The sequence below is a fragment of the Phalacrocorax carbo genome, chromosome 3 (assembly GCF_963921805.1).
Source record: "Phalacrocorax carbo chromosome 3, bPhaCar2.1, whole genome shotgun sequence".
NCBI lineage: Eukaryota > Metazoa > Chordata > Aves > Suliformes > Phalacrocoracidae > Phalacrocorax > Phalacrocorax carbo.
Window position 1 is genome coordinate 100,573,025 of NC_087515.1, and position 25,336 is coordinate 100,598,360.

At 40.6% G+C, this 25,336-nt stretch overlaps 1 protein-coding gene across 4 annotated transcripts in view; it reads left to right on the forward strand.

Annotated features, from left to right (window-relative positions):
- The first annotated feature begins 417 nt into the window (after nt 1-417).
- KHDRBS2 (KH RNA binding domain containing, signal transduction associated 2) overlaps nt 418-25,336 on the forward strand; it is a 370,102-nt gene continuing 345,183 nt past the window's right edge. For all 4 annotated transcript variants that reach the window (XR_010372297.1, XR_010372298.1, XM_064447858.1 and 1 more), the window contains exon 1: nt 418-667. Coding sequence is in view for 2 of the 4 variants with exons in the window: in XM_064447858.1 (XP_064303928.1) it covers nt 577-667 (91 nt within the window). In the remaining 2 variants the exon portion in view is untranslated. The remainder of the gene's footprint in view (nt 668-25,336) is intronic.

Here is a 25,336-nt window from a genome sequence, read left to right on the forward strand (position 1 = left end):
GACACACAGACGCACAGACACGCGCGCGCACACGCGCGCGCACACACACTAGCCTTCACGCGCGCCCCACCCCCGCCCCGTCCCCGCCGGCCGGGGCCGCCCGCCTGGCGACAGCCAATGGCGCGGCGAGTCTCCCGCGTGGACCCCCGCCCGGCGGGGCGCAACCGCCAATGGGAGCGGCGGGGGGGCGGGGCGCGCCTGGCCCCGCCTCCCTAGTTAAGGCGGCCGGCGGGCGAGGGTCGCTCACTGGCGGGCAGGGGAGGGGGGGGGGCCGGGGGCTGAGGCAGCGCGAGGCCGGCGGGTAGCGGCACGCGCCCACCCGCGCACCCCCAGCCCCGCCCCCGCGCGGCGGGAGGGGCGGCGGAGGCGGTGCCGGGGCCGCCGAGGGCAGCGCCCCGCCGCGGGAGTGGCGCCCGGCGCGGCGTGGGGCGGCGCGGCGCACCTGCGAGCCGCGGGGCGCCGAGGGGGGCGGGCGCCGAGGAGGCGACGGGAGGCGCGGAGGCGACGGGAGGCGCGGAGCGAGCCGGCGCCCGCGCAGCCCGCCCCGGCGTGCCCAGGCGCCGCGGCCCCGAGGAGATGGAGCAGGAGAAGTACCTGCCCGAGCTGATGGCAGAGAAGGACAGCCTGGATCCCTCCTTTGTTCACGCCATGCGCCTCCTGGCCGACGGTAAGGCTCCGCGCCCGCCCGCCGCGGCTCGGCGGCCGCCGTGGGGCGCTCGGCGGGGCGGGGGCCGCCCCCTGGCTCGGCGGCCCCGGCGGGGGAACCGGGCTCTGCGGGCGTCGGGCCGGGCGGTGCGGCCGCGTTCCCACCCAGCCCCGGCAGCGGCCACCGGGCGCCCGCTCCCTCCGCCGAGCGGGGGCTTGGCCACGCGTGGACGTGGTGGAGCGCGGAGGGACGCGCGTGGTCCCTGACGGACCCGGGCAGCGGAGGCTGGTGGGGCTGGTGCGCCCCTGCGCCGCCGCCGGACCCCGAGTGTCCCCCCGGCGTGGGGACTGTCGCCCCCGACTCCTGCCGTGGGAAGTGTGTGCCCCCCCCCTCCTCGCCGTGGGAAGTGCCCACCCGTGGCCCTTCCCGAGGGGCGCGTCAGCCCCCGCCGCGGCGGGTCAGCCCTGGCGGGAAGGGAAGGGAAGGGCTGCCGCGGTTCCCCGGTTTGTTTGCACAAAGGCAGATGCAGGTTTCTCGTTAAAGTCGTTACGTCTCGTTCCCCACACTTAACTAATAAGGTTTATATGGTAATACTATTATGTCGTTAATGTGGCGCTATTTTAGTTGGCTGCGCAGTGTCAGGCGTTGATTGGATATGGCTTATCAATTTCACGACACTGTTTCATCCAGGATGCGATGATTTTTCTCTTGCGTTTGTACGGCGATCCAGAATATACTGCTCGTGACATGTTGCTTGTTGTAATTCACCCTGCTTTCCTCGCTTTAGTTCAACTAGTTCAACTGGAGGTTCTTCAAAAAGTTTAATAATTTAGTCTCTCTTCTAATAACTGCTCGATGTAGTTATTGAGTGCAGGCCTTGTGGTACGGCATTTCAACTTTTGCAGAAGTGGAATCCAGTCAGTTCCCCTTATCGTCCTGTTTCTTCTGAGGTATATGATATTTTTAAAAATCCCTGTCAAATTTGGAGCCTAATGTCAAAAAGAAGCAGTCAAGAACGATGCATAAGTCAAGACAACCTAGTCAGCCCTTAAATGGGACTAAGGCAAAGAAGTGTATGGTCAGGCCCTTGAGAGAGTCACAAATGCAAATAAAGTCGCATTTGGAGGTGGTGAATGATTTCCAAAGTTCCGTTACGGCTGAAGGGAAATCATAGCTCATTAAAACTTACCGTGCTACCGGTAAGTGTCATTCCCTGTCAGCAGTCTTTATATTGTCTTTTCTTAATACATGTTTTATTGATTGTGCATGAAGGTACTGGGTCCGGGTTTTGCTGGAGTGCTCCTGTGTGATAGCCTGGAAATCCAGTATGAATACTGACGCATTTCGTGCACTTCTGTCTCGGCTACTTAGCATGGCTGCCTCTTCAGCGGCAACTTTTTACACTTGTTTTTCTAATAAACATAGAATAACAAAGTCCTTATTTCTTAAGAGGGATGTATTTTTTTGCACCTTGCAGTTCGATCTTTTCCCAGAGGGGGGAGGTATCTACTGGGAGTGTGTGTGTATGCACGGGAAAGGGAGAAAACGCATGAAGGACAAAATCGAAAGCATGCAACGTAGAGTTAAAAAAAGGAGAAAAAATAGGTGTTTCTAGGTGTCAAGTCCCTGTAGAAATTGCATTTTGGGCAACTGTGAGATTGAATAAATGGTTAGTTTTCTCATTCCTTCTTAGTGTAACTAGGAATGCGTACATTTTAGTGGATTGTTAAAAGATGAAGGTGAGTTGTCTGTAGGGAATGCTAATGTCAGATTCACACCAGATACCTGGCATTATCCTTCAAAACACCATCTGTCAAGCTTTCTAGAGATTCGTTTCATAGTCTAACATATGATGACTGTTAAAATACTTTCATCAAGGTAAGAGTATAACTACTTGAAGGAAACAAGACTTAATGGACCGGTTGCTGCTGGGTATAAATAGAAGGGAAACGTATAGAACAGGCAGAATTTTTTTTTGAGTGCCAGAAGAGCATGGGTCAGTAGTGCAAGGGTCTGTGTAATACTGTATTTCTAGGATATGTCCATGATGAAGCGATGCTTCCAGACTCTGGATTTCTGTTCTTTAAAATATAATGTACAATCAGCTACATACATAACAATAGCAGCCAGGTGTTATTTTTATGGTATGCTAAGCTTTTGTTGATCGCCAGTAGATTTTGTATAAAATACGTAAGTGTAGATTCGAAGGCTTTTGCTTCAGAGTCGAGAGCCTCAAGCATTTGCTCAGACTTGAAAGTGCCGTGATTTTTCATGTCAGTTGCTAAAACCTGAGGTTGAGAAGAGACACGCTGCTGTGTGAAACGGCAGAAGGGCACACGAGTGATAAGCATTCCAGAAATACAGTTTCAATTTACAACTGTGACAGTGAATTTGCTTGTAAAGATAAGACCCCATGTTTTTCCCTATTAATGGTGGTTTTTTTTGTTTGCTTGATTTTTTTGTTTGTGCATTTTGGTGTACTTAATTTGTTGTTTTTAAAATAAGTTACTTGTGTTTTTAATATGAAGGTCTGTGTCCTACAGGTTGACCTGTGTCAGGTGCATACTTGAATCAGTAGCTATTTACCCCTCACCACTGAGGGATGAATAGAAATTATTTACTTTGGTCCTTACCTGGGTTAGAGCCTCCGTGGTGCAATATGTGGTGAAACCCACAGGAAAGGGACACTTCCCATGGCAGACAATTTGCATACTTGCCAAATAACACAAAGAAAGGTGAGGAAAAAGGCTCTATGGCTTCTTAGATACAAAGTATGAAGGCATAAACCAAATAACTTCTCTAAAAATCACAGAGGGAATCTGTGGTGGATTCTGAAAATTAACCTGGTCTCTAAATGGCTAATCTAGTGCCTTAATCAGAAGATACTTTATTTCCCCCGGGTCATTACCTGTTTCATGTAGAAGTAGCTCCTATGTGACTTTTACACTATTAGAAATGGAAAAGCCATTTATAAACCATCCATTAGAAGAACTTGTGAAGTGTGAATGGTTGGTGGTATTTACCTCAGTCTATATTAGTTTATTCAAACTTTTGCAAAATTCATTGAACATATTTATTCTGATAATATAACCTAGTCAGCAATGAAAACAAAAGACCTCTTTTAATTGTAATAGTAGCTGAACAAGGATAGGCAAATCTCCATTTGTTGGAGGGTTGTTTTTTTTTTTTTCCTTTCCCCTGCATTAGCAGAACTGTTTTGTGTACCAGGCTGTTACATGAGCTGGGAGAGTCACACTGTTTTGTGGATAGTTTTAGATTATTTTATTGTAAACTGGTTACAGGTAGTTATTCTCTTAGCTAAGGTTGTACTGCTTCTGGTGAGGAGATACCCTGATCAATGTATGAGGTCAGATAATGGTTGCTCAGCTGAAAAATGTGAAAAATGAGGAATGAATTCTTGAGCAGTGCCTTCTGTACCCAACTTGTGCTTATGCCACAGCTCACTGTAAAGCTCCAGTGAGAATTGAGAGCCTCTCTTTTCTAGTCCTACTTCCTACCATGGTAGCTAATGAGCTGCTTTTGTGTGTTATTTTTACATGTACGTAAATACTGCTTTGTGTAAGATGTCTGTGGTTATGAATATAAAAACAAGCGTGTGACTTTAGCTGTGAAGGCGTGGGTGACAGAAAGCTACAGCTGGCTAGAACTGTTTGGTAGTTCAAAACTTGTTTATATCAGTGTTGTTTTTGATAAGCTAAAGTGTCAGCTAATTGTCTACGTACTTCTTGGGACGAGCAAATTTTATATGTCTCTATATCTACATGTGTGTGGCTTTGGAATATCTTGCATAGTACATTACTAAAGCCAGCTATATGTTTTGTAATATAAACATAAAGGAAAAAGACCTATTGGAAAGAGCTGGCCAAAGTAAGAGCATCTCTCCCCATGGAAATATCAGCATTACTTGGGTAATGAGGTAGCTAATTTCTCTCTATGTAATGACAGTACAATTGACCTCAGACTTTCAATTGGCATTCTGAAGGCAATGAGAATCAGGCCTTTAACTGTAATCTTGAGTTAAATCTCTAGATTATTCCATGTGGCATAGCATGAGTTTGTTAAACCTCCAGTCGTGTCAATTAGACTCCTATAGCTCAGCATCATAAAGCTCCTTGTAGGACAGGGCATGATTATTCAAAAGGTATATAATTACTTAGCCTTTACACTCAATGAGCGTTAGTACAGTCTTTCATACAAGCCTGCAATAATTCTTCTAGATCGTCGGAAAACTGTTGATGTAATGCAAATTCGTTTTGCCTCGTGTTCAGGATTTCAGCTAATGTATTGGCTTATGTGGGTTTTGGATTTCTTCGGACTCCTGGAGGTTTGTTTGCTTTTTGTCTAGGAAGGCAGATTTAGTTCGTAACTCTGTGTTTCTATTGAAAACCTGGGGCAATAATAACGTTGCCATATGAAAATGATTTGTCTTGGCAATACAGAATATGACAATCATATCCTTAGCCCAAGGTGTGAAAAGCTGTTGGTCAAGCCTGTGACCTGCTAAAGTCAGGCCTCTAACACTTTTTATTTTTTACCAGTTTCCATTGAAAAATACTTGAGAAAATATTTTAATCCTAATGCTTGTTTAAAACAGAGTAATAAATTTACAAATATAAGATTGAATTAACATTAACATTTTACATTATATGTTCATATTAATCTGTGAGCGGTCACTTCTCTGCTTATTGTTTCTTTTTGTTTTTTTTTCCTGATGTTTACATCAAGTGAGAAGAAATATGTGTTCACAAAGTAGTTTGCATTAATCATTGTTTACTTTGCCGTCCCAGGAAATGTAGTGTAAATAACTGGAAGATTGACTCAGGAAACACGCTAATGTTTAGAGCATGTATTTTAGATATCTTGGTTTCATTAGAAACTAGATTTATGAATCTATCATTTGGATCTTTTTCAGTAAAAAAGGAGTAATATCAGTGCAAATTCTAGTTGAATACAAGGTACTTACGTTTTCCATAAAGCAGCGATGTGCTAGGCATTGTAGACTTGGTTCAAAACTCACTAAAGTTAATGGGAATCTTTCCACTGCTATAAGTGGGCTATCAGGCAGTCCTTAAACAACTATATTATATTGACTGATGCAGCTAATATCTTTGTAATCATGAAGATCAGTAGAATATACCGTGGGTTTTAGAACTGAGTGATGAATTTTGCTTTTTTAAATGTTTTTTAAAAAGTCATTTTTTCTTTTTTTTTTTAATAGTGATGTGACAACATTGTATGTGTTCAGAACCTTAGGAAGTGCTTTTGCCTTGCAGAATGGAATGCAGATGAGTCTCAGGCGATAACCAGATTTAGGGAAAACAAAATACTATAGAATGTTAGAACGAGTATAACAAAGCAACCTTTGTAAGTGTTTATATTGACCCTAAGTTGTTAGTCATAAAAGCTGGGCTTTTTAAGGGGAGGGAAAAAAAGATAGATGTGATTAAAAAAAAAAGAAACATAATAAAAACCTCTCCCTTTCAGACATCTGAAGCAGCTTAGGATCATTTGATCTGTGATCTTAGAAAACATGTACTTTGAAACACAGTAAATTCTCTTGCAAAAAGGGAACAAGATAAATGCAATAACTGAAGGTTAGATTCTGATACCCTTGTGCAAAGGAAAAAAAATAGTGCTTTACTCTTTAAATGGAGCTGTTTGCATCGGTGGAGCTGCTTAAGGCACGATTCAGGGTAAATAGCAGAATTTAGTATCAACTGTTTAAAAGAAGGTCAAAGGCATTTGCTGAGGCTTATCTGGATGGCCATAGCCTCATCAACAGAGTGCACTGTTTTTTTGGCAACATGAATTTTTTCCTTGGAAGGAGAAGAGTGTCTTTTATTTATCCTGGGAATTCTTTTAGCAAATTTATTCATATTTAGTCTCCTTGGTGTATTCATTCAGGGAACACCTGCTGTAAATGTCTATCTCTCTTCCTTTATGTCTCAAAGTAGATTTTTCCGGATACTTGAGTGTAAAAATTTGATAATATTTGCAGTCAGTACCAAGAGAAGGCAGAATAGCTGGATAGCTGAGTAGAAAATCCCTGTCAACTGTTAACTTCCCAAGCATGGAACAGCTGTGTAATGCGTAGAATCGAGTGGCCATTCCTAACCAGGAGGTGGCATGGTTGGGCTCCGCATGTCAAAATAGAGCTTCATATCCTAGCACCTTCTGGGAAAGGGCTAGTCTGCCCCTACAGATATATCAGATTCCTGTGCATTGGATGCATGCTTTTCTTCTTTATGCAATATGTAGATAATATATACTGACAGATTTGCTATAACTTGCTGGAAGACTTAATAGTCTATAAAATCTGATATGAACAATAACGACCAGAACATAAGACTCCTCAGAAAGGCTGAACATCTACCTAGCCCACCAAAGCAATGCCGTAAGAGGAGAACGGTTCCCCTGGGACATCTGAGGACACAGGTTTCAAGCTCAGAGTATGAGATGTGTTGGGTCTTATTTTAGAATGCATAAATGTAGCTGTTGTTCAGTAGTTCCTCTCCAAGCTTTATTAAAATAGTAGTGCATCGCACCTTTCCATGCCTTGCAGCAGTACCATAGACTAAACATACTGCCTAGATGAAACTGTGTGTTCTTGACCTGCAGGGTCACTGCAATTACCTGGCACTTCAGTTCAGGGTAAGAGTGCCTTTTCAAAAACAAGCAGTTTTTAACTGTTTCAGTTTAAATCTCTTTTCTCCAACAAACTGCTGAATTTGAAGGAAAAATCAATGTCCTCATGGCTGACCTCAGAATATGTATTTTTCTTTTTAAAAAAATTGAGGATAAATAAGTGTGTTCTTCAAGAATTTTAGGTGTTAATAAGGGATGCATGATAAAAAAAATAAGCTGGTTTGCATGCTGGTCCTGCCTAAGCAATGTGAAGGCATGCATTCACCTTTTGTTCACCTTGTGTTTTTCAGTCCTTGGATGGGTATTGTAGATCAGGGTTAGGAGTATCAGCACACCGTATTGGAGTAAGTGAGGAAGCAGACAGCTTATAAAATGAAGTGTGTGAAATAGGGGACTTTAGTGATGCTACAGTGTAGTCTTTGGCTGTATAAACAAATAAGGGCTCTGCAGTCTGACCAGAGAAATGGAAAACCTTGACACTCGGGTAAAGGTCTGAGGTGCATAGTACACGGAGTTCTGACTCGTTTGTTCCTTGTGCTATGTACCTTCAATGAATGCCTTCTAAAACTTCCATCTGTAAGATGTAGGCTAATGCTGAATTTCATTCTAATCTTTGAGATCTCTAAGTGAAAAGAGCTTTATAAGAAAATGTGTATTATCCTTATTACTTTTAATATGAAATTATTCTTTTTAAATTTGCAGGCAAAAATAATCCTGGTTATTACAGTCCTCTGTAAATCCTGTCATATTTTAATAAGAATCCTGCTGGAAATGAGTACAGCTATTTCCTTATCCTAAAAAGGACTGGAACTAATAAAAACTATGGAAAAAAATTATCAAAGACTTCCAGCAGATTAAAAACCTTCAACCCCCAAAAAAACCTCCTGGAATAATTTATGCCTGTTCCTGATTTTGCAAGTTCTGCTTTTAAAATGGAATTTTTTAGTTTGAATACTGAAAAAATTTATCAAGTGAAACTCATAATAATGCTGATATGGTAATACTGAAGATCATCCACATTTAAATAAGATGATACAAAGTTTTGATGGTCATATATGGCTGCATGTGATATAACCAAAGACATCTTTAAAACTTCAAATGCTCTGCTGGCGACGGGCACTCCTGTCTGTTCTTCTTGAGTTAGCATGATCCAAAACCTAAAAGAGACAGGGCAGGTCACTGCTGCCTTTGAATTTCTCTGCACCTGCTGAAGTGTTCATCGGATACTTTGGCATCTATTTCTTGTTGTAAAGGTTACATCAAAGGAGGTAAACCTCAAAAGCTTTTCATTTATAAAATACTTTGAATTCTGGGAATTGATGTAACTATTGGAAGAAGTAATACTTCATGCTAGTCTGTAAAAGATGTATTAAAATCTGCATTCCTCCTTTTAGCTCTGCTTTGGATCTGGAAGGAAAAGAATTCTGCTTCTTCTATAGTAGAAGCTGTTTAGATTTGCTAACTGGGGAAGGCAGGTATGGCTTCAGCAAAAACAAAAGCAGGGATCAAAGCCCTTGGCTCATAATCAGTCAACTTTCAAGGAGCAGCAGTATGAATTAGAGGTAAAGTAGTTTTCCTAGGAGGTGTGAGCACTGGAGAAAGAAAACAAATCCCATCTTAGCATATTCCCTGGGTTTAATGCTCCCTACGATTCAAATGCATGCTTCAAAGCTGTCTTTCAAATGCTTGAAGTTAAAGAACTTGCCATGAAATCGGGGACTGTGTATTTTGAAAATGGCTTTTTGGTGTTGAAAAATTTAGAGTTACCTTGTTACCTGTCACAACATAAATTTTTATGCTCCGTATTTCTGGTAACGTCTGTTGATTTTTTTCTGAATATTTCTAAGCAAATTTCTTTCATTTTGACCTTTTTTAGAGATTGCAGTAAGAACTTCTTGGTGTTGCTGGGGGGTTGTGCCATGTATCCTCTGGGGTCAGAGCATGAGTTCTAGCTGGGGAAAGAGTGAGACTATTTTTCCTAAATACTTAGGACTATGCTGATTTGCTGCAGCTATGAAACTGGCTCCCTGACTTTCCAGTTTGCAACCTAAACCGATTTTTTTTCCCCAGTTATGCTGAAATGAGCTGCACCAAATTCTTAAGCGACTTACTGGATTTTCTGTTGATGTTTGAAGGGTAAATTAAGGAACGATAAAGTGATGCAGAATTCCAGGAGACCTTTTTCCCTCCCTGTCTTCAGAAAGCTGTTCAACAGGAAAATAGAGAGTTAATTTTGGTAAATGATGCTTCTTATCCTGGTGTATCCATAGGACTGTAGAGCTATCAATAGATTTAGCTTTCCCGTAGGTACATGTTTGCAATTATTTTGCTAATATTTGCATGCAAACTAGTGGGCTTTACTTTAGCCCATTTTAAAATGTGAAAGAACTGCCTCCTCATGCTCATAGATCAAGGTAAAAAGATGAATTATATATCCATTTATTACTATACTCAAAAGTGATTGGTGGAGGATTTGCCACGCTCAATTCTTATGTTATGTGGACTCTTTTTCCTGATCCTATGTGCTCCTATTTAACAAGAAGACTTTTCTGTCTCTGTAAATACACTATTGCAGAATGTCCTGTAATTTATTCTAATTCTTTTTTGTTTGTTAGGGGTCCTCCAGATGCTGTGTTACTGGGGTGATTGGTTTGTTCTTTGCTTGCTGGAAGTGGTTTAGTGTAAACACCAATGGGTCAGGTTGTGCAAAATCATGTAAGAAATGTTTTAGTGATCAGTGGAAAAGCAAAGGGGTCCGTAGGTCAGCACAGAACATGGGAAAACAGGTGCTCATGTTAGCTGTTTTGTTACTCTTTTTTTTCCAGAAGACTGAACTTGCAAGGTAACATGGATATACAATAAATTATGTTGAGTTGTGCACGACAAAAAGGTGTTCATACAGTACCAACTTGTTAGAATGCACAAACCATCTGTTCAAGCATGAAAATACTCTTGCTGCCCAAAGTGTATGAAGAATCTGAAATGATGTCAGGTGCAAGGGAGAAGACTAAGGTTTTTTTCTGCTGCTACAAAGATTTAGAAATAATGCTTTTTTTAATAAGGAATGTTTGTGCTGTCAACTAACCAAGGGCTTCTTGTGGTGGCAGTGGAAGGAGATGCCTTCATCAGAAAATGGAAACGGACCAGCTTGGTTTAGACACAAAGCATGAGCTTGACATGATTCTGCATCCATCCAAACACTAAAAAAATCCTGAGTTGGAGACAGAAAATAATTAGAAGCCGATACCAACTTTTGGCTGCATCTTTCCGGTTCTTGGCCTCTGTCCCTTCTCACAGTATTTTTTTTTTCACAAATAGTGAAAAGTAGGATGGAGAGAGGGAAGAATGGGGGAAAGGGAAGAGAAAATGCAGGAAAGGTGGAAAAAGGAGAGAAAAATAATGAAAGATTTTAGAGGGAAGTTGAGAAGGGGGTAGCAGTACAGAAAGACATCGGGAAGAAAATTAAAACATGGTGAAGAATTAAATTCTGATTTAACAGGTGTAAAATGTTCAGTTACTTTAGCTCTAAGAAACTGATGAAAGATAGAAATATCAAACCTTTAATAAGGACTTCTGGAAGCTTTTTATAAGTTTTATTCAGTTAAAATGATAAAAGTAGCTGCTAATAAGCATTTGAAAATGCTGTTGGTTATTTAAGAAAAATTAAAATGAGGTTCATCTTACTGAAAAGCTTCTCTGAAAAATTGCATCATTTTGATACTGTTGTATTTCGTTTGTTCAGAGTCACTATAGGTGTCTGCCATACATACATATGTATTATGCAGTAATTAGACACAACAATCTATTTTGCAGAGATGCTCCTAATTTTATACTAAACAGCAACTGAGATCTTTCTTGTAGTAACATTTACAGTCCTTTGGAATACTATGGCTAGCCAGTTCATAGTTTATTTATGCTTTTTTTTTAAAAGGTAGTACTGTAACATTGAACAGATTGAAGTTTTAGCTATTGAGTTCGTCTGCTTCTTTCCTTGCATAATAGAGCCTTCAAGTTTTGGATTGGAGTGTACTAGTGTTATGAGCTGTGAACTTGGACTTTCATTTGTTTATATCGGTGGTCTTCTCATTACGGATGAGAAAGATTGTCCAGACTGTGTTATTTCAGTGTCCCTCTTCCAGCTTGTTCCTTTGCATTGCCTTCCCCTGGTAACTGATGCCTCCCCAGCTTTCCTCCAGGCAGCTAATATGAGTAGTGAATGTCTCACCCTCGGCCACTTTCATTCCGTTTTATCCGCTTCTCCTATCCTCAGAAGCTCTGTGAAGAGGAGGAGGTGTTTTATTTTTCCTATGGAGACTTGAGCTGTGAGTAAAGCTGGCAGCTTTATTGGAGAAGGATGTCAGAAACGTTGAGCAGAAGGTGTTATGGCGAGGAAAAAGGCAGGTGACTGGGTAGCGTATCTTCAGGAGAGGGGAGGATTGGTTGGTGGGGGAGAACTTGGAAAGACAGAGCAGAGCACAGGGAAGGTGTTGGAATGGAGAGTAAATTAAATACTTTTTTCTCCTTTAAAGGGCATAATGCTTATCTAAGTGATATATTTCACTTACTATATACTCATTCATACAAGCAGATAAATAGTTGCTGGGTGCATATATATTATTTTCCTACCTAAAAAAAGTGATGCATTTAATACAATAGCAGTAGAGTAGTGCACTATCTTATGGAAGAATTTTCACTTCCACTATTTGATTATTCATGTTTATAGGCCATCCCAGTGCATGGATAATTCAGTGTAACAGTGCTAATGGTCCTTTGAAAAGAAGATGGTATTCTCATGGTGAAGTGTACTTCAAGGCTGACTGTTCCAGAAATGGTGACTCCTGTATGTTAAATCTATAGAGATAAACTTATTCAGGTGCTGGAATTTCCAAGCATTCTGACATGTCCCCCAAATTAAATGTATTCATCTTCTGCCAGAAATGTTGTTCAAAGTGCATGAGTACTCCCATGCCTAGATTTAATAATTTCTCAGGTCAAGGATGAGATGGTGGTGAACACATTATCCGGCCTTATGGGGTTTCACAGAAGAAAGGTTAGATATGCTGAGATTATACTGAGAAAGTGTTCAGTTGTGGAGTCTGCAGCTGAGTGGAGAGCAGCAGCCTTCACAGTGATGTGAGCATCAAACAAGCAACAAACTGTCCTATGTGTTTAAAACTAACTTCCGTACTATCCATAATCTGAAATGAAAAATTCTGAGACCACAAAACCGCTTCAAACTGCAAACAGCAAAAAGACCATATAAAGCAGTGGGTTAAAAAGGGGATTGGCAATTGGCAAGGTAAAATTGCTTTGCTATGCTATCAGTTTTTGCATGTTACTGGCTTCTTGCATGGTAAAAGAAAACAATAGTAATGACTCTAGTTGGGTCATTTAAGTTTCAGTGAATGTAAGTTTTTTTTCTCATCTTATGTAATAAGTATGTCATTAAAAATATATGCACATTTCATAAAACATTGGAAGACTCTGTTACAATTTATGCACTCTAAGGGTTTTCTGGCTAGTTCTACCGCTTGCAGTAGTACCCAGTAAAGGGTAATTCAGGTTCATTTACTGGTTTAAAACAAAGTAGAGCTAAAATTAGGAAAAGATGTAATGCAGTAAGGTTCCCGACCCCCCTTCCCCATACTGCTTAGCTGACTATACTCTAGCTGTCAGAGACGTGAAGTGTGTGACCTAACTGATATTTCACGTAAAAAGTTTGTCTTCCTGTTACTGGCATTGACACATGAAGGTATGTGCTGCTTGCATCGCGTTTGTGAGGTAGGTGTATTCCAGTGTAAGTCCTGCAGTCTTATTTCCCTTGGTTGTGTAGGTCAGCCTACCTCTTGGACTATATAGTGCTACTCTCTTCCCTCCCGCATGCTTTTGCTTCTCAAGGAAACAAAGATTTGCCATAGAGAGGAGTGATGCTGTGTTGTAGCATTGTCCCAGCATTGAGCTGGATCAAGACCAGAGCTGGCACTTGCTCACACGTTCCAAAGGGTAGGCTTAACTGGTTTGACTTAAATGAGATATTGACCACATCTAGCATTCCAAGTCAGATTGTGATGTTAGTTCAATTTTCGTTCCTTATATAAATTAAAATTCTGGCAGATAGATTCCTGCATTAGTTTCTGGCAGCATGAGCCTTACTGCTAACAATTTCTGTTGAATTGTTATCTGCTGACTTTTTGATCATGATTTGTACCATTCTTTAACAGCTATGGATCAGAATCAGACTCCAGGACCATTTTAAGAGGCGTATTTGTATTTAAAAAGTGAAAAAAGAAGTAGAGTTAAAAGTTGTGAGTATTGATCATTTGAGATCTGTCTTAAGCCATACTTCCCTATACATTACTTAAGCTATAGTTCATTGGTTCTGCTTACTACAGAACATTTTATGTCAGAGCAGACTGGTGAACTAATAAAATTGATATGCAGGATCAAATGCATAGTGGCATCTTCTCATTAGGTTATTTTATGAAAGGGAGAACAATCATCTAGAAAAAAATTACCAAAGTCTTACAGCTTTACGGTTTGATTTCCCTGTGTCTGCCCTGCCCCCCCATCAACACAATCAATATTTTGCCCATGATGTTCCAGAGAGATGATTTTCCATGTGACAATAATAAGGGTTTTTTCCATCTGTTTGACTTTATTTTTGACATAGTCTACAAGTCTCAGTGGCTTCCTCAATACGAATATTAGTTAGATAAATTTCAATAGATGTTTAATAATCTGCCATCACGGTGATGTTGATATATGCCTGTTAGCATACTTTTTTGAGAAATCATGGTCTTGGAAACTTGGACCAAAATTTAGTTTTGTACTGAGGGCTTAACCTTAAGTCCTTAAAGTGCTTGGCCTTAATGCTTTACCTTAATGCAGCAGGTGAAAATTTATTCTGCCAGCCCTCTTGGGATAAGCATTCTTCTCTTCAGTAACACTTGCAGTAGGAGTCCCCATTTTATGTGAAAACACATTACTTATGGATTTCTCTCCACTGTGTTTTTCTTCAAGTTCTGAAGAATTGTAACTGCCAGATCTTTCCAGCCTGCTTGAGCTTTTAGCTCAAATTGCCACAAGGACATCTAGTTTGATACGTGCCTCCTATTGAATCCTGTTGAAGTATATGAATACTTTGTTTTCAATACAGCCAAAATACAGAAGCCATTGGCCTTTAAACTGTTGCAGGTGGGCTATTCCAGTACTCTCCAAGATGTTGCTTGGCCATTTTGGTCATCTTTATTCCACAATACTAAAATTGAGATAGTTTCACATGCTTCCTTTTCTCATTACTCTGCATTTAGATTTGCTTGTTATGTACTTTGGAGAGGAGTGCTCATCATTGGTTCCTTCAGACAGCTGGATTAGGTGGGATTTTGTTAAACAGTTCACTTTCCCAAGGCACCTTTACACTTTTCCTTTTGTCTTATGGGGCATGCAGCTTAGTTATTGTCTCTTTCTTACAGTGATCTCTCTGCTAAATTTACTGTGTTAATTTTTCTCCTGAGCATCCTACATTTGCTTCTTGACTTTTAACTCAGCTCTCTGACTCTTTCCAGGGATGTTCCAAATGTTTGGGGATTTGTGTAGTTTATCTAGATTTTATTGTCCTCAGCCTCATAAAAATGGATCTTCCTGAGAGATACCAATGGGTGTGTTGTACTTTGGGTTGAGCTCTGCAGCCTCTAAGTACCATGTTTTTTTAATTTCACCCCTGATTTCTTCCCCTGTGAGGTTTGGCTTCTCTGTAGAGTACCTTCTTGTAGCTATAATGTGAAGTAGATGGATTTGTTTATGTGCCAGATTCAGTCTCATTGAAACCTAATACTGAGTTGTCAAACAGTCCTTTTCTGAGCTTCTTTCCTCAGGTTCTAATTCTGGTTTCCCTCTTACCCTGAGATGGTTAGTCTTCCTACTGTTGAAAAAACATGTTCTTCATCCTTAGATAGTATTCACATTGTTCTACATCGTCAATCTTCCTTTAAACAGTGTAGAAAATTATAAATGGAGTTTAGTATTCTTCATTATTTCTAGCAGTTTGACATTTTCTTTCCTTTGCTTCAGTTAAATGAAAACTATTCAAAATGTCAGGAGCTTCTGAAGATGGGTTTTGGGGGCTATGACCTTGCTGATATTTTATGGGGAAAAAAGCCTACTTCAGAATTGTTGAATATTCTTTTCAGAATATAGAAAGCACTGAGTTCTACCAGAGTCTAGGAGTGGTGGAATTAAGTATGACAGTATTTAAGAAGATAATAAATGTTAAATAAAAATAATGAGTTCAGTTGTTACTTAGCTCAGAACAGAAGGCACAGATAAGAAAACCTGAAGCTTTCTGGTAAAACTAATAGGAAAAAACTTAACCTTTTCTAAAAGATGCCATTAAAATTCCTGAGGAGGAAAGTCAGTGAAAAGCTGGTTATTGAGTGTCTGTTGCGCCAAACTTGTCAGATGTCACCCCAGTGCAGTAATGCAGAAGCTTACAATGGGATGTTTTAGCAGCATATGTAGGCTTTGTAAATGACAAAAGGCTGTGCTAAAAACTGAATCAGGACTCCAGAGTTAAATGGCTCATATACTAAACTGCTGTCCCAAGTAGCTCTTCTCATAGCTGACAGCTTTCTGGGACGATTCTGTTCAGGCAGCTCTTACACTGGGAATAGAATTTAATAGTATTTTTTTTTTTTTAAGAAATTGAGCCATAGAGCAAAATGCTAAATTTCAGTCACACTGTTAAGGGTGATTTTCCTGCTTTGCTAGAGCTAGTTTTCTGTTTGAGTTTGATTGTGTGAACTGTTTTCTATTTTTCATATTGCAGTATTTAATACAAGTTTTTTGTTGTTTTTGAAGTCAGAATAACAAATGGTAGATTTATTCTTTGTGCTTTTTAAGTGGGATATTATGCTTCGCTAGTCCACAGTACAGTTTGTCAAGGAAAACAAATTCAGCCACACTTGAATGTTGTGGATTTTTTCCTTTGAGAGTATTTTGTTACTTCCCTTCGAGGGTGTTTTGTTACTAACGTTCCACATTAGGTGTTTCTTTACAAAATCTCCACTTTGCTATATTTTTAAATGTGCTCATAAAGATTCTGTATAAATTTAGCAAACAATTACATACTTGCACATGGATGTCAGGCATTATGCCAAGTACAATGTCCTGCACCTGGGTTGGGGCAATCACCAGTGTCAATACAGGCTGGGGGATGAATGGGTGGAGAAGGACTTTGGGATACTGGTGGACAAAAAATTGGACGTGACCTGGCAATGTGCGCTTACAGCCTGGAAAGCCAACCGTATCCTGGGCTGCATCAAAAGAAGCGTGACCAGCAGGTCAAGGGAAGTGATTCTCCCCCTCTACCCCACTCTTGAGAGACCCCACCTGGAGTGCTGCATCCAGCTCTGGGGTCCCCAATGTAAGAAGGACATGGACCTGTTGGTGCAAGTCCAGAGGAGGGCCATGAAGGTGATCAGGGGGCTGGAGCACTTCTCCTACAAGGACAGGTTGAGAATTGGGGTTTTTCAGCCTGGAGAAGAGAAGGCTCCAGGGAGACCCTGTAGCAGCCTTCCAGTACCTGAAGGGGGGCTACAAGAAAGCTGGAGAGGGACTTTTTACAAGGGTGTGTAGTGATAGGACAAGGGGCAGAGGTTTAAAACTGAAAGAGGGTAGATTCAGATCAGACAGAAGGAACACATTTTTTTTTTCATAGTGAGGGTGGTGAGACACTGGAACAGGTTGCCCAGAGAAGTTGTGGATGTGCCATCCCTGGAAGTGTTCAAGTGGATGGGACTTTGAGCAACCTGGTCTGGTGAAAGATGCCCCTGCCCATAGCAGGGATGGGGTTGGACTAGATGATCTTTGAAGGTCCGGTCCCTTCCAGCCCCAATCATTCTGTGATTATTGACACAATTTGTTTTGGGTCAATTTGTACAACAGCAAAACGGGAAAAATGTTTTCACATTCAAATACAAAATATGTTAATTGCAGCTAAGTGCTACTACAAGGTTGTTTTTAGAAAGGTTGTTTGCAGAAACTACAGACTAGTCCTAAATTTGGCTAATATAAGAGGAAAGAAACAAAGGTCATCATCCTCTTGGGGCCCCAGTTTTGCTTTGTAGCCAGCATATTTAAACAGACTTTTTGTAGAGCTGCAGTTCGTAAATACAGACATACCACTGTGCTTATCTCTGCATAGGTATTTGTCATGCATGTTTTTTGACAAATTAAACAGAAAAAAGCAATTTTAGAGATGAAGAGTTGAGTCCCTGAGAGATTAAATTACTTGCACAAGGTCATGGAGGAAATCTGCGATTAGACTGGGAACTGTCATACATCTCCTGAGTCCCAGTCTATTCCCTTTTCTTTGGGATAAGCCCTCCTTTTTACACAAGATAAAGGAATTGCCTGTTACCCATTGCTTTTGAGTAAACTTTTCAATCTGTAATGTAGCTGCTCAACTGCAGAGAAGCAGGTGTCTTGCTTTTTATCACATATGCTACTTCTGAGGGCCTCAGCCTTCCATAGCTGTGAATGTATGGGCAAAAATTCCTTCTAAGGTTCAGGACTACAAGGAAAGCATATTTTTTTAATCTATTATAATGACCTTTTTATTTGTGTTTGTTACTTAATACATGTCTGTATTGTTTTACTGCTTTTTATGGAAAAAGAAGGAGTCTTGTAACAAGTAGTGGTAGACATCAGGAGAAAAGAATGGAAGAGAATGATCAAGGGTAGCTTATAGGATGTAGCGTTTTTTTTTCTTCTATGCTTAGTTAATTTATTTTGGATATTAGAGAGAGGCTTTTCTAAATTAGACTGTTCTAAATCTAACAATAGTGTTATGGATTCAGAATCTGGTCATAAGGGGATTGCGCTGTACAATATGCAGTCATCTGAATATTGTAGATTGTAGTACAGGTGGACCACACGCAGTTTAACTTTGCAGTATCTGTCTGGTCCTTTTCTTCAGTGTTAAGTGCATTATTTTATTGTTTGTTTTTAAACTGCATTGTAATATGGGCTGCCTCAAACAGCTATCCATTGAGGAACACTCCATCAGGTAGTGGAATTCGGGTAGAAAATATAGTGTGTGACTGAGAAGTAGTAGATGAGGTATTTTGGGCATGTTTTTTAATGTTTGCTACTCAGTTGAAAGTGACATCGGTTCTTCAGTGGTCTCCAAAAAATACATTCTTGACTCCTGATTGTATTGCATAGGTGACTTCTGGGGTCTCTGCCAACAGGTAGAGGCAGAGGACAATAACATTTTAACTCTCTTTTTAATATAACAACAAAGCCTTTCCCAAAGCTTAGCAAAAGTAGTATTATATAATGATATCCTATTCCTAAGTTGGAAAATTAAATAATTATTCTATTATGGTTTATCACCTGTAAAATTTTGCTAAGTAACACCATACTGCTCAGTAGAAGCAAGTTCTTTTTACTCTGAAACTGCTGAGAGTATCTGCATTATACTGCTTCTGCCTTCAGCTACAGTTTAGGCAGCATGCTGCCAGTGATATCAAAATGATTTTAGGTATTGTAAGACTAAAGTGTTTTTGAGCTGATCACTTGCCAAGATGTGAAGTTTTGGATAGTTTTCTTAACACCAGCTGTGTTCATCAACTCATTATTGGGAGACAAAATTTCAACCATTAAAAATTTCAGCGTTATCACGTTTGTCTTAGAAGCTTTCAGTACAGATAGCAGCTCACTATCCATTTCTTTCTATGGAAAAAGTGAGTGAATTCGGGTAGAACTGTCTCATAACTTGTGAGACACCTCTGTTGCTTATGGTATTCCATAAGGTACTTTTTGATCTGGCTGACAAAAGGCCCCTTGGAATTCCGTCCCTCATTTGAATGTCAAGTAGTGTAAATGCCATTACAGGCTCATGACCTCTGAATTCTAGAACTTGCTCCATCTCTCGTGATTTAAATGTTTATAGCCTGAGGTGCATGGACTGGGAAATGATGTTTGCTTCAGAGGCATGTCACAGTACTGCCAAGATAATGATCTTACCCTGAGTAAGAGTTATTCTGGAAGAAAAACAGTACCATTTTACAGTAACTATTTATTGAAGACCTTTAAAAATAATTTTCAGGAGCTAGCTAATCTCAGTTAACTGATCTTAGATGCCTAGAATTAGGAGTCTTGTAGGATGAGAATGTATCTCAGGCAGGAGTTGAAGCAGGCACTAATCCAAAGAGAAACCTATCATAAAAATATTACCATCACTTTAAGAAAAAACCTGACAACCTCGGGGTGGGGGAAGGTAGTCTTTGATGCCCATTCGGGTTCATTCCTAAAGGGATATCTTCCAGCTGTTTTGTACAACTTCAGAAGCAAATCCAAAAACCTGGGTACAGATGATTCAGCACTTCAGAGTTTAAAGTTAATTTTTAAGATTTTTCTTTTGTGCTTGAACATGAGTCATAACTCATGTTCAAGTCTATTATTTCTAGCCCTGTGGAAGTATACTGTAAGTAAATTGCATGAACATCAGCCTGGGAGATGATGCAGCACATGTCTCCTTGAGAAAATATGGGAAGACGTGTTTGAGGAAGATAATCACTGCTAGTGAACAAAACAAGTATTCTTCAGAGCCTGAAATATTTAATCTCTTCAACTGTTGATCACCAACCATCTTTCCTGGGTGCTGTCTTTCTCATGGTACCTTAGACGATGGGCCTGTTGGGTACAAAAGCCCTGTATTGCTTTCTTCTCAGGAGCTGGATATGTGGAAGCCTGTTGCTTAGGCTGCGTAGTGGACAGAAGGGAAAAAAGCCCTAGTGTCTGCCACGTACTATATGTGTATATTTGCATAAGTCACTCAAACTTTTCCACCTTTTAGTGAGGATCTTAATTATTGATTAATATTTACTTTCTTTTTATTGTTCTTTTTCATAATTCTTGCACTTTCCTTTTCCTGAACTATACCATGTGATGCCCTTGTCTCACTTAGATTACAAGCTCTAGGATGCAGGTGTGAGGTGCTATGTAAATGTAGCATGGTGGTACATATAAATGGGTTTTATCATTTGTTTGTCAGGGAACTGATCACTGCAAAACAGAGTTGACTGTAAATGCTGTCAGCAAGATTTGGAGTCTGTTCTGAAGATGCCACCTGCCCAAGTGTTGCTCTGTTCGTATTACCTGCTCACTCAAAGTTTCAGTTCAGTTGAGCCCTTTCCTGTAGATGTGTCTATAAAGACAGTTTCCATTGCCACCTGTAATAGGTCTGTTTGCTTTGGTAACCTTTGGTCTTTTCCATCATCCCTTCAGCTGTGCTCTCCATTTAATATCTTTGGAAGTTGTTCTTGACTATCTCTGCAAATATACTAACTAATAACTGGTGCGCCCTGCTCTGGATAGGAAGGCCTTCCTGCCCTTACAATAGGATCTAGACAGCACTGCTCTTTCTTTTGCAAAATAATATAACCCAGTCATTCTTAATGTATCTCTTGCAACACACTTATCTTTTGCTAGGCATTTATTTGATTCTTAAGTAGCAAGGCCACTTCTGACTTTATTCTACCTTTTGTGCACCCACACATTGTATTTTTGACTTCAACAAATGTCAAACACATTAAGTTGGAAAACAAGTATCTTAATCACTCTTCTGTCACTCTTATTGCTTATATTTTCAGAGATGAGGTACTGATTTCACAACCTCATAGGACTAAGCAAAGCTATGGTAACAGCCTGCATGCTTATGAAATGTATTTCTTTAAAACCAGCATCCAGTTTTTTCATGTTAAATAAACACTGATGTATTCATATTATCAATTTACAGGATTGCAGCAAAAAAGACTGATAATGGATTGGCAGTGGGAAAAGAAGGGAGAATGCTGGGCTGGATAATATCAGTTCCCTTTTGAGGAAACAAAAGTTTTTGGCAGAGAAAACCAGCATGTATCTAAGGCACCAGAGCTTAGTTGAATGAATGCCCTGAAGAGCAGGTAACTCAGTGTGAATTGAATTGTGTGAATAAACAATATTTAAAGAAAAACTTACACAGCCTCAACCGTCTAGATTGGTAGTCAAAGATGCAGAATGGCAGTAGGGGGATATATGCTGAGTTATCACTGAAGGGCTGCCACAGATTGGGATAATAGAGGAGACTTGACATAGGAGGGACAGGAGACAAGCTGGATAACTAAGCTTGAAATAATTGGAAGGGAGCCTAGTTTAAGAGTACAAGCATGTAGGAAGTAAAAACAAGACAGCACATAGTGTAAATGAATTGCAAGAGAATAAAAAGTGAGAACAGGTGAGAAAGTTGAGGAATAGGGGAGGAGTGATCCTCGTATTGCTGTTTGCAGTCTTAAGAAGACTACAAAAATAGTCACAGCAGCAAAGTCTAAGGGCAAAACCAGGGTTTCAGTAGGGTCACAGAAGCAGAAAAGTTTTCACATGTGTATTTCAGTGTTATGTGATGGAAGCTGCAAGGGTAAAATTACTTGTGTAAACAGTGGGAGGAGTTCTGAAAATGCATCTTGTCATGCTGAGAAAATGCTAACAGTGGTATGTGGGAGCATGCTGCACAAATGTACACCTGACATGGCTTTTTGCCACTTGACAAAAGCCAGAACTACACTTTTCTTGAAAAATGTTACTTTGCTGCCATTAAATCCTCTCCATGATAAGTTAAATGATTTAGCTAGAGATGGTATCGTGTTGTTATATGTTACCTTATTGGCTGTTAATCACACCTTAATATTCCAGCTTTCTCCATTAGAGAATTTTTTTTTTTATTAACTGTGATTTGTCAGGTGCTTGTTTTATAACACCTATTCCTTGCGCTCTTATCTTGCTACTGCTACTTGCTCTTTCGGTGGGAAAGGGCAATTCAGGGAAGATTTACTGAGGACCCAGCTGGGAATCTTTTAGCACCACACTGCCATGTAGTTGCTGTTTCATAGCTCCCTTTGAATAAGGGCTTTGTCTGCCACTGGAATGTTGGCTTTGACGTTAGGTAATGTATTTTTTTTCCACCAGTGTATGAAAACATGGTCTTCTCTAACAGTTTAGCATTGTTTTATTAGAACATTTGCTGTTGATGCTCAAGCTAGGATCATGATCATGGTGACAATATTCTCCTTTAAATATCTGGTGCAGAGCATGCACAGAGTGGAAGCTGAGTTGTATGTTAATGTCAAGGCCACGTTTTTCACTCTTGGAATCCTCACTTTCCGTTACCTTTGTTATCACTTTTCTTCAAGAGCTCTACAAAATGTGAAATAGGGAAAAGTCTTCAGTCATATAATACAGGATGCAAAGGCAAGTACTGAGTTATACTTATAGAAACCAAACTCTGACACTAAGGAATGTGGTTCTTCGCTGTGCTATAGTGGTACAGTGATAAGGTAATGATAACGCTAAGGCAAACAGAGTTAACTCTGCAAAACTGGTTGGTTTCAGATGGTCTTTGTAGGGTCTGGAGGTTGTGGGGAGGAAAGAAAAATCATCTTTAGTGTCCCATTTTTTTATCATCTAACAGACTCATATAGAATGGCAAAATGTACATAAACCACAAAACTCTGTGGAGACCACCTGGTTCAAAAGAATATAAGGCAAAAAAGTTTAATGGCTTAAGTAGAAAAAACAATTATAGTGTTTCCTTATGTTTAAATGGAATTTCCTGTATCTGGATTTGTGCCCACTGCCTCTTGTGCTGTCTCTCACTGGATACCACTGAGAAGAGTCTGGGTCCATATTCTTTTACTGTCCCTTCAGCTGTTTATAGACATTGATGAGATGCCCCGAGCCTTGTCTTCCCAGGCTAAGCAGCCCCTGCTCTCTCAGCCTTTCCTTATATGTGAGGTCCTCCAGTCCCTTAATCATTTTGTGGCCCTGCCGTGGTTCAGCCTCAGTTGGCAACTAAACACCACGCAGCTGCTCGTGGGATGGGGGAGAGAATTGGAAGAGCAAAAGGGTAAAAAAAAAGAACTTGTGGGTTGAGATAAGAACAGTTTAATAATAAGATAATGATTATAATAATGATGATTCTTACAGTAATAACAATGATAATATAACAAAAAGGAAAAGGGAAAAAGGGAAAAAAAACCCAGAAACACGAACAGTACAACCGCTCACCACCAGCTGACTGATGCTGCCGGTCCCCGAGCCACGATTGCTGCCTCCCTTCCCTGGCCAGCTCCTCCCAGTTTACATACTGGGCATGACGTTACATGATATGGAATATCCCTTTGGTCAGTTTGAATCCGCTCTCTTAGCTGTGCCCCCTCCCCTCCCGGCTTCTTGTGCACCTGGCAGAGCATGGGAGGCTGGGAAAGTCCTTGACTAGTACAGGCACTACCCAGCAACAACCAAAACATCGGTGTGTTATCAACATTGTTTTCATACTAAGCCCAAAGCACAGCACTATGCCAGCTACGGTGAAGAAAATTAACTCTATCCCAGCTAAAACCATGACAGGCCCTTTGTTGGAATCTCCTCTATGTCTGTGTCTCTCTAGTACCGGGGAGTCCAGGAGGAGACACAGCACTCCCGGTGTGGCCCCACCAGTGCCGAGTAGAGGGGAAGGATCACCTCCTCCAGCCTGCTGGCAGCACTCCTCCGAATGCAGCCCAGGAGGCTGTTGGCCTTCTTTGCTGCAAGGACACATTGCTGGCTCACGGCCAACTTGGTGTCTGCTAGAACTGGTAAGGCATATTTTGCAAAGCTGCTTTCCAGCTGTTTGGCCTCCAGTTTGCACTGGTGCATGAGGTTATTCCGGGTGCTGAACCTGGTGTTTCCCTTTGAACTGTGAGGTTCGCGTCGATGCATTTCTCCAGGTTGTTGAGGTTCCTGTGAATAGCAGCACAACCCTGTATCAGTGTGTCAGTCACTCTTCCCACTTATGTATCATTTGCAAACTTGCTGAATGAGTACTCTGTCCCATCATCCAGGTGAAGATGTTCAATGGTATTGGACCCAATATTTGAGTATTAAGTGCCTTAATCCTGAACAGAATGCTACCCTTACATGGATTCTAAATGTGAATATATTAGGTAGGAAGAATATGGAGAACCATGCAAATATTGTTGAGTGAGTAGACTCTTTTTCCTTGTTTATGATCTCTGTGTGGTTAATGGAGTTAGGAAGATTAGTATGACAAGTAGAACGCTAGGTGTCTGTGTGCACTTAATTTGAGACAACCTGTTCCTGCGAGTTGTTCATAATACATCTTTGTCTAATAGTTAAAATGCTACTTCCACAGTAAACATTTAACTTCCTGTAGACTTTTTTCCCCTGTATTTTCTCCTTTTGCTGTGAGCTTTTTCCTGGATATTTTTTTAAGTACTAATCTGTTTCAGTCCAGTAGTCTGGATTCAGCTAGCAGCCTCCTTTGGAACTTATTTTGTTAGCACTTAATTTCCTGCATTATAATTTTTTGTAATTTTCATTGGTTTTGTTAGTGGTGTCACCCTATTTTTCTTTTAAATGTAGCTCATCTGGTCTTACCTTGAAATGTAACCTGCAAATCACTTGCTTTTGGTTTAAGTAAAAAAAAGTTTTCTTAACTGTGTTTATATGAGCTAAAGGCTGGTTACCACGAATTGTGTAGGGCATACGGTTTTCTTTGTACCTGGGAAAAAGGCTACAATGTTACACTGATTCAGGAGATTTTTGTGGGTACCAGAGAGCTAATTTTGAAGAACTGATGTTTTTGTGGAGTGAAGAATAAACAGTAAGCAAAAGACCAGCAGAACATTAGGCCTTTGGAATAATAGGAAGGTATAGAAGATTTATAGGAAATATACTTGCTCAAGGAATAGGCAGATCAAAATGGGATACCCTCTAATAAAATTCTGTTACTGCAGTACTGTGAAGCTATTTCTTTTTTCCTCTCTTTCATAGAACATGATAGATAACAGTGTGCAGAAATGTTGGGCAGCAGAGTTTGAGACTTAGTGAGCAACACAAAAGGGAAGGGAGGACAGGTGAACATCTCTGGGATTAAATTCCTAGAGAGCTCTGCACCATAAAGAGGGTGTTCATTGCATGTGGGAT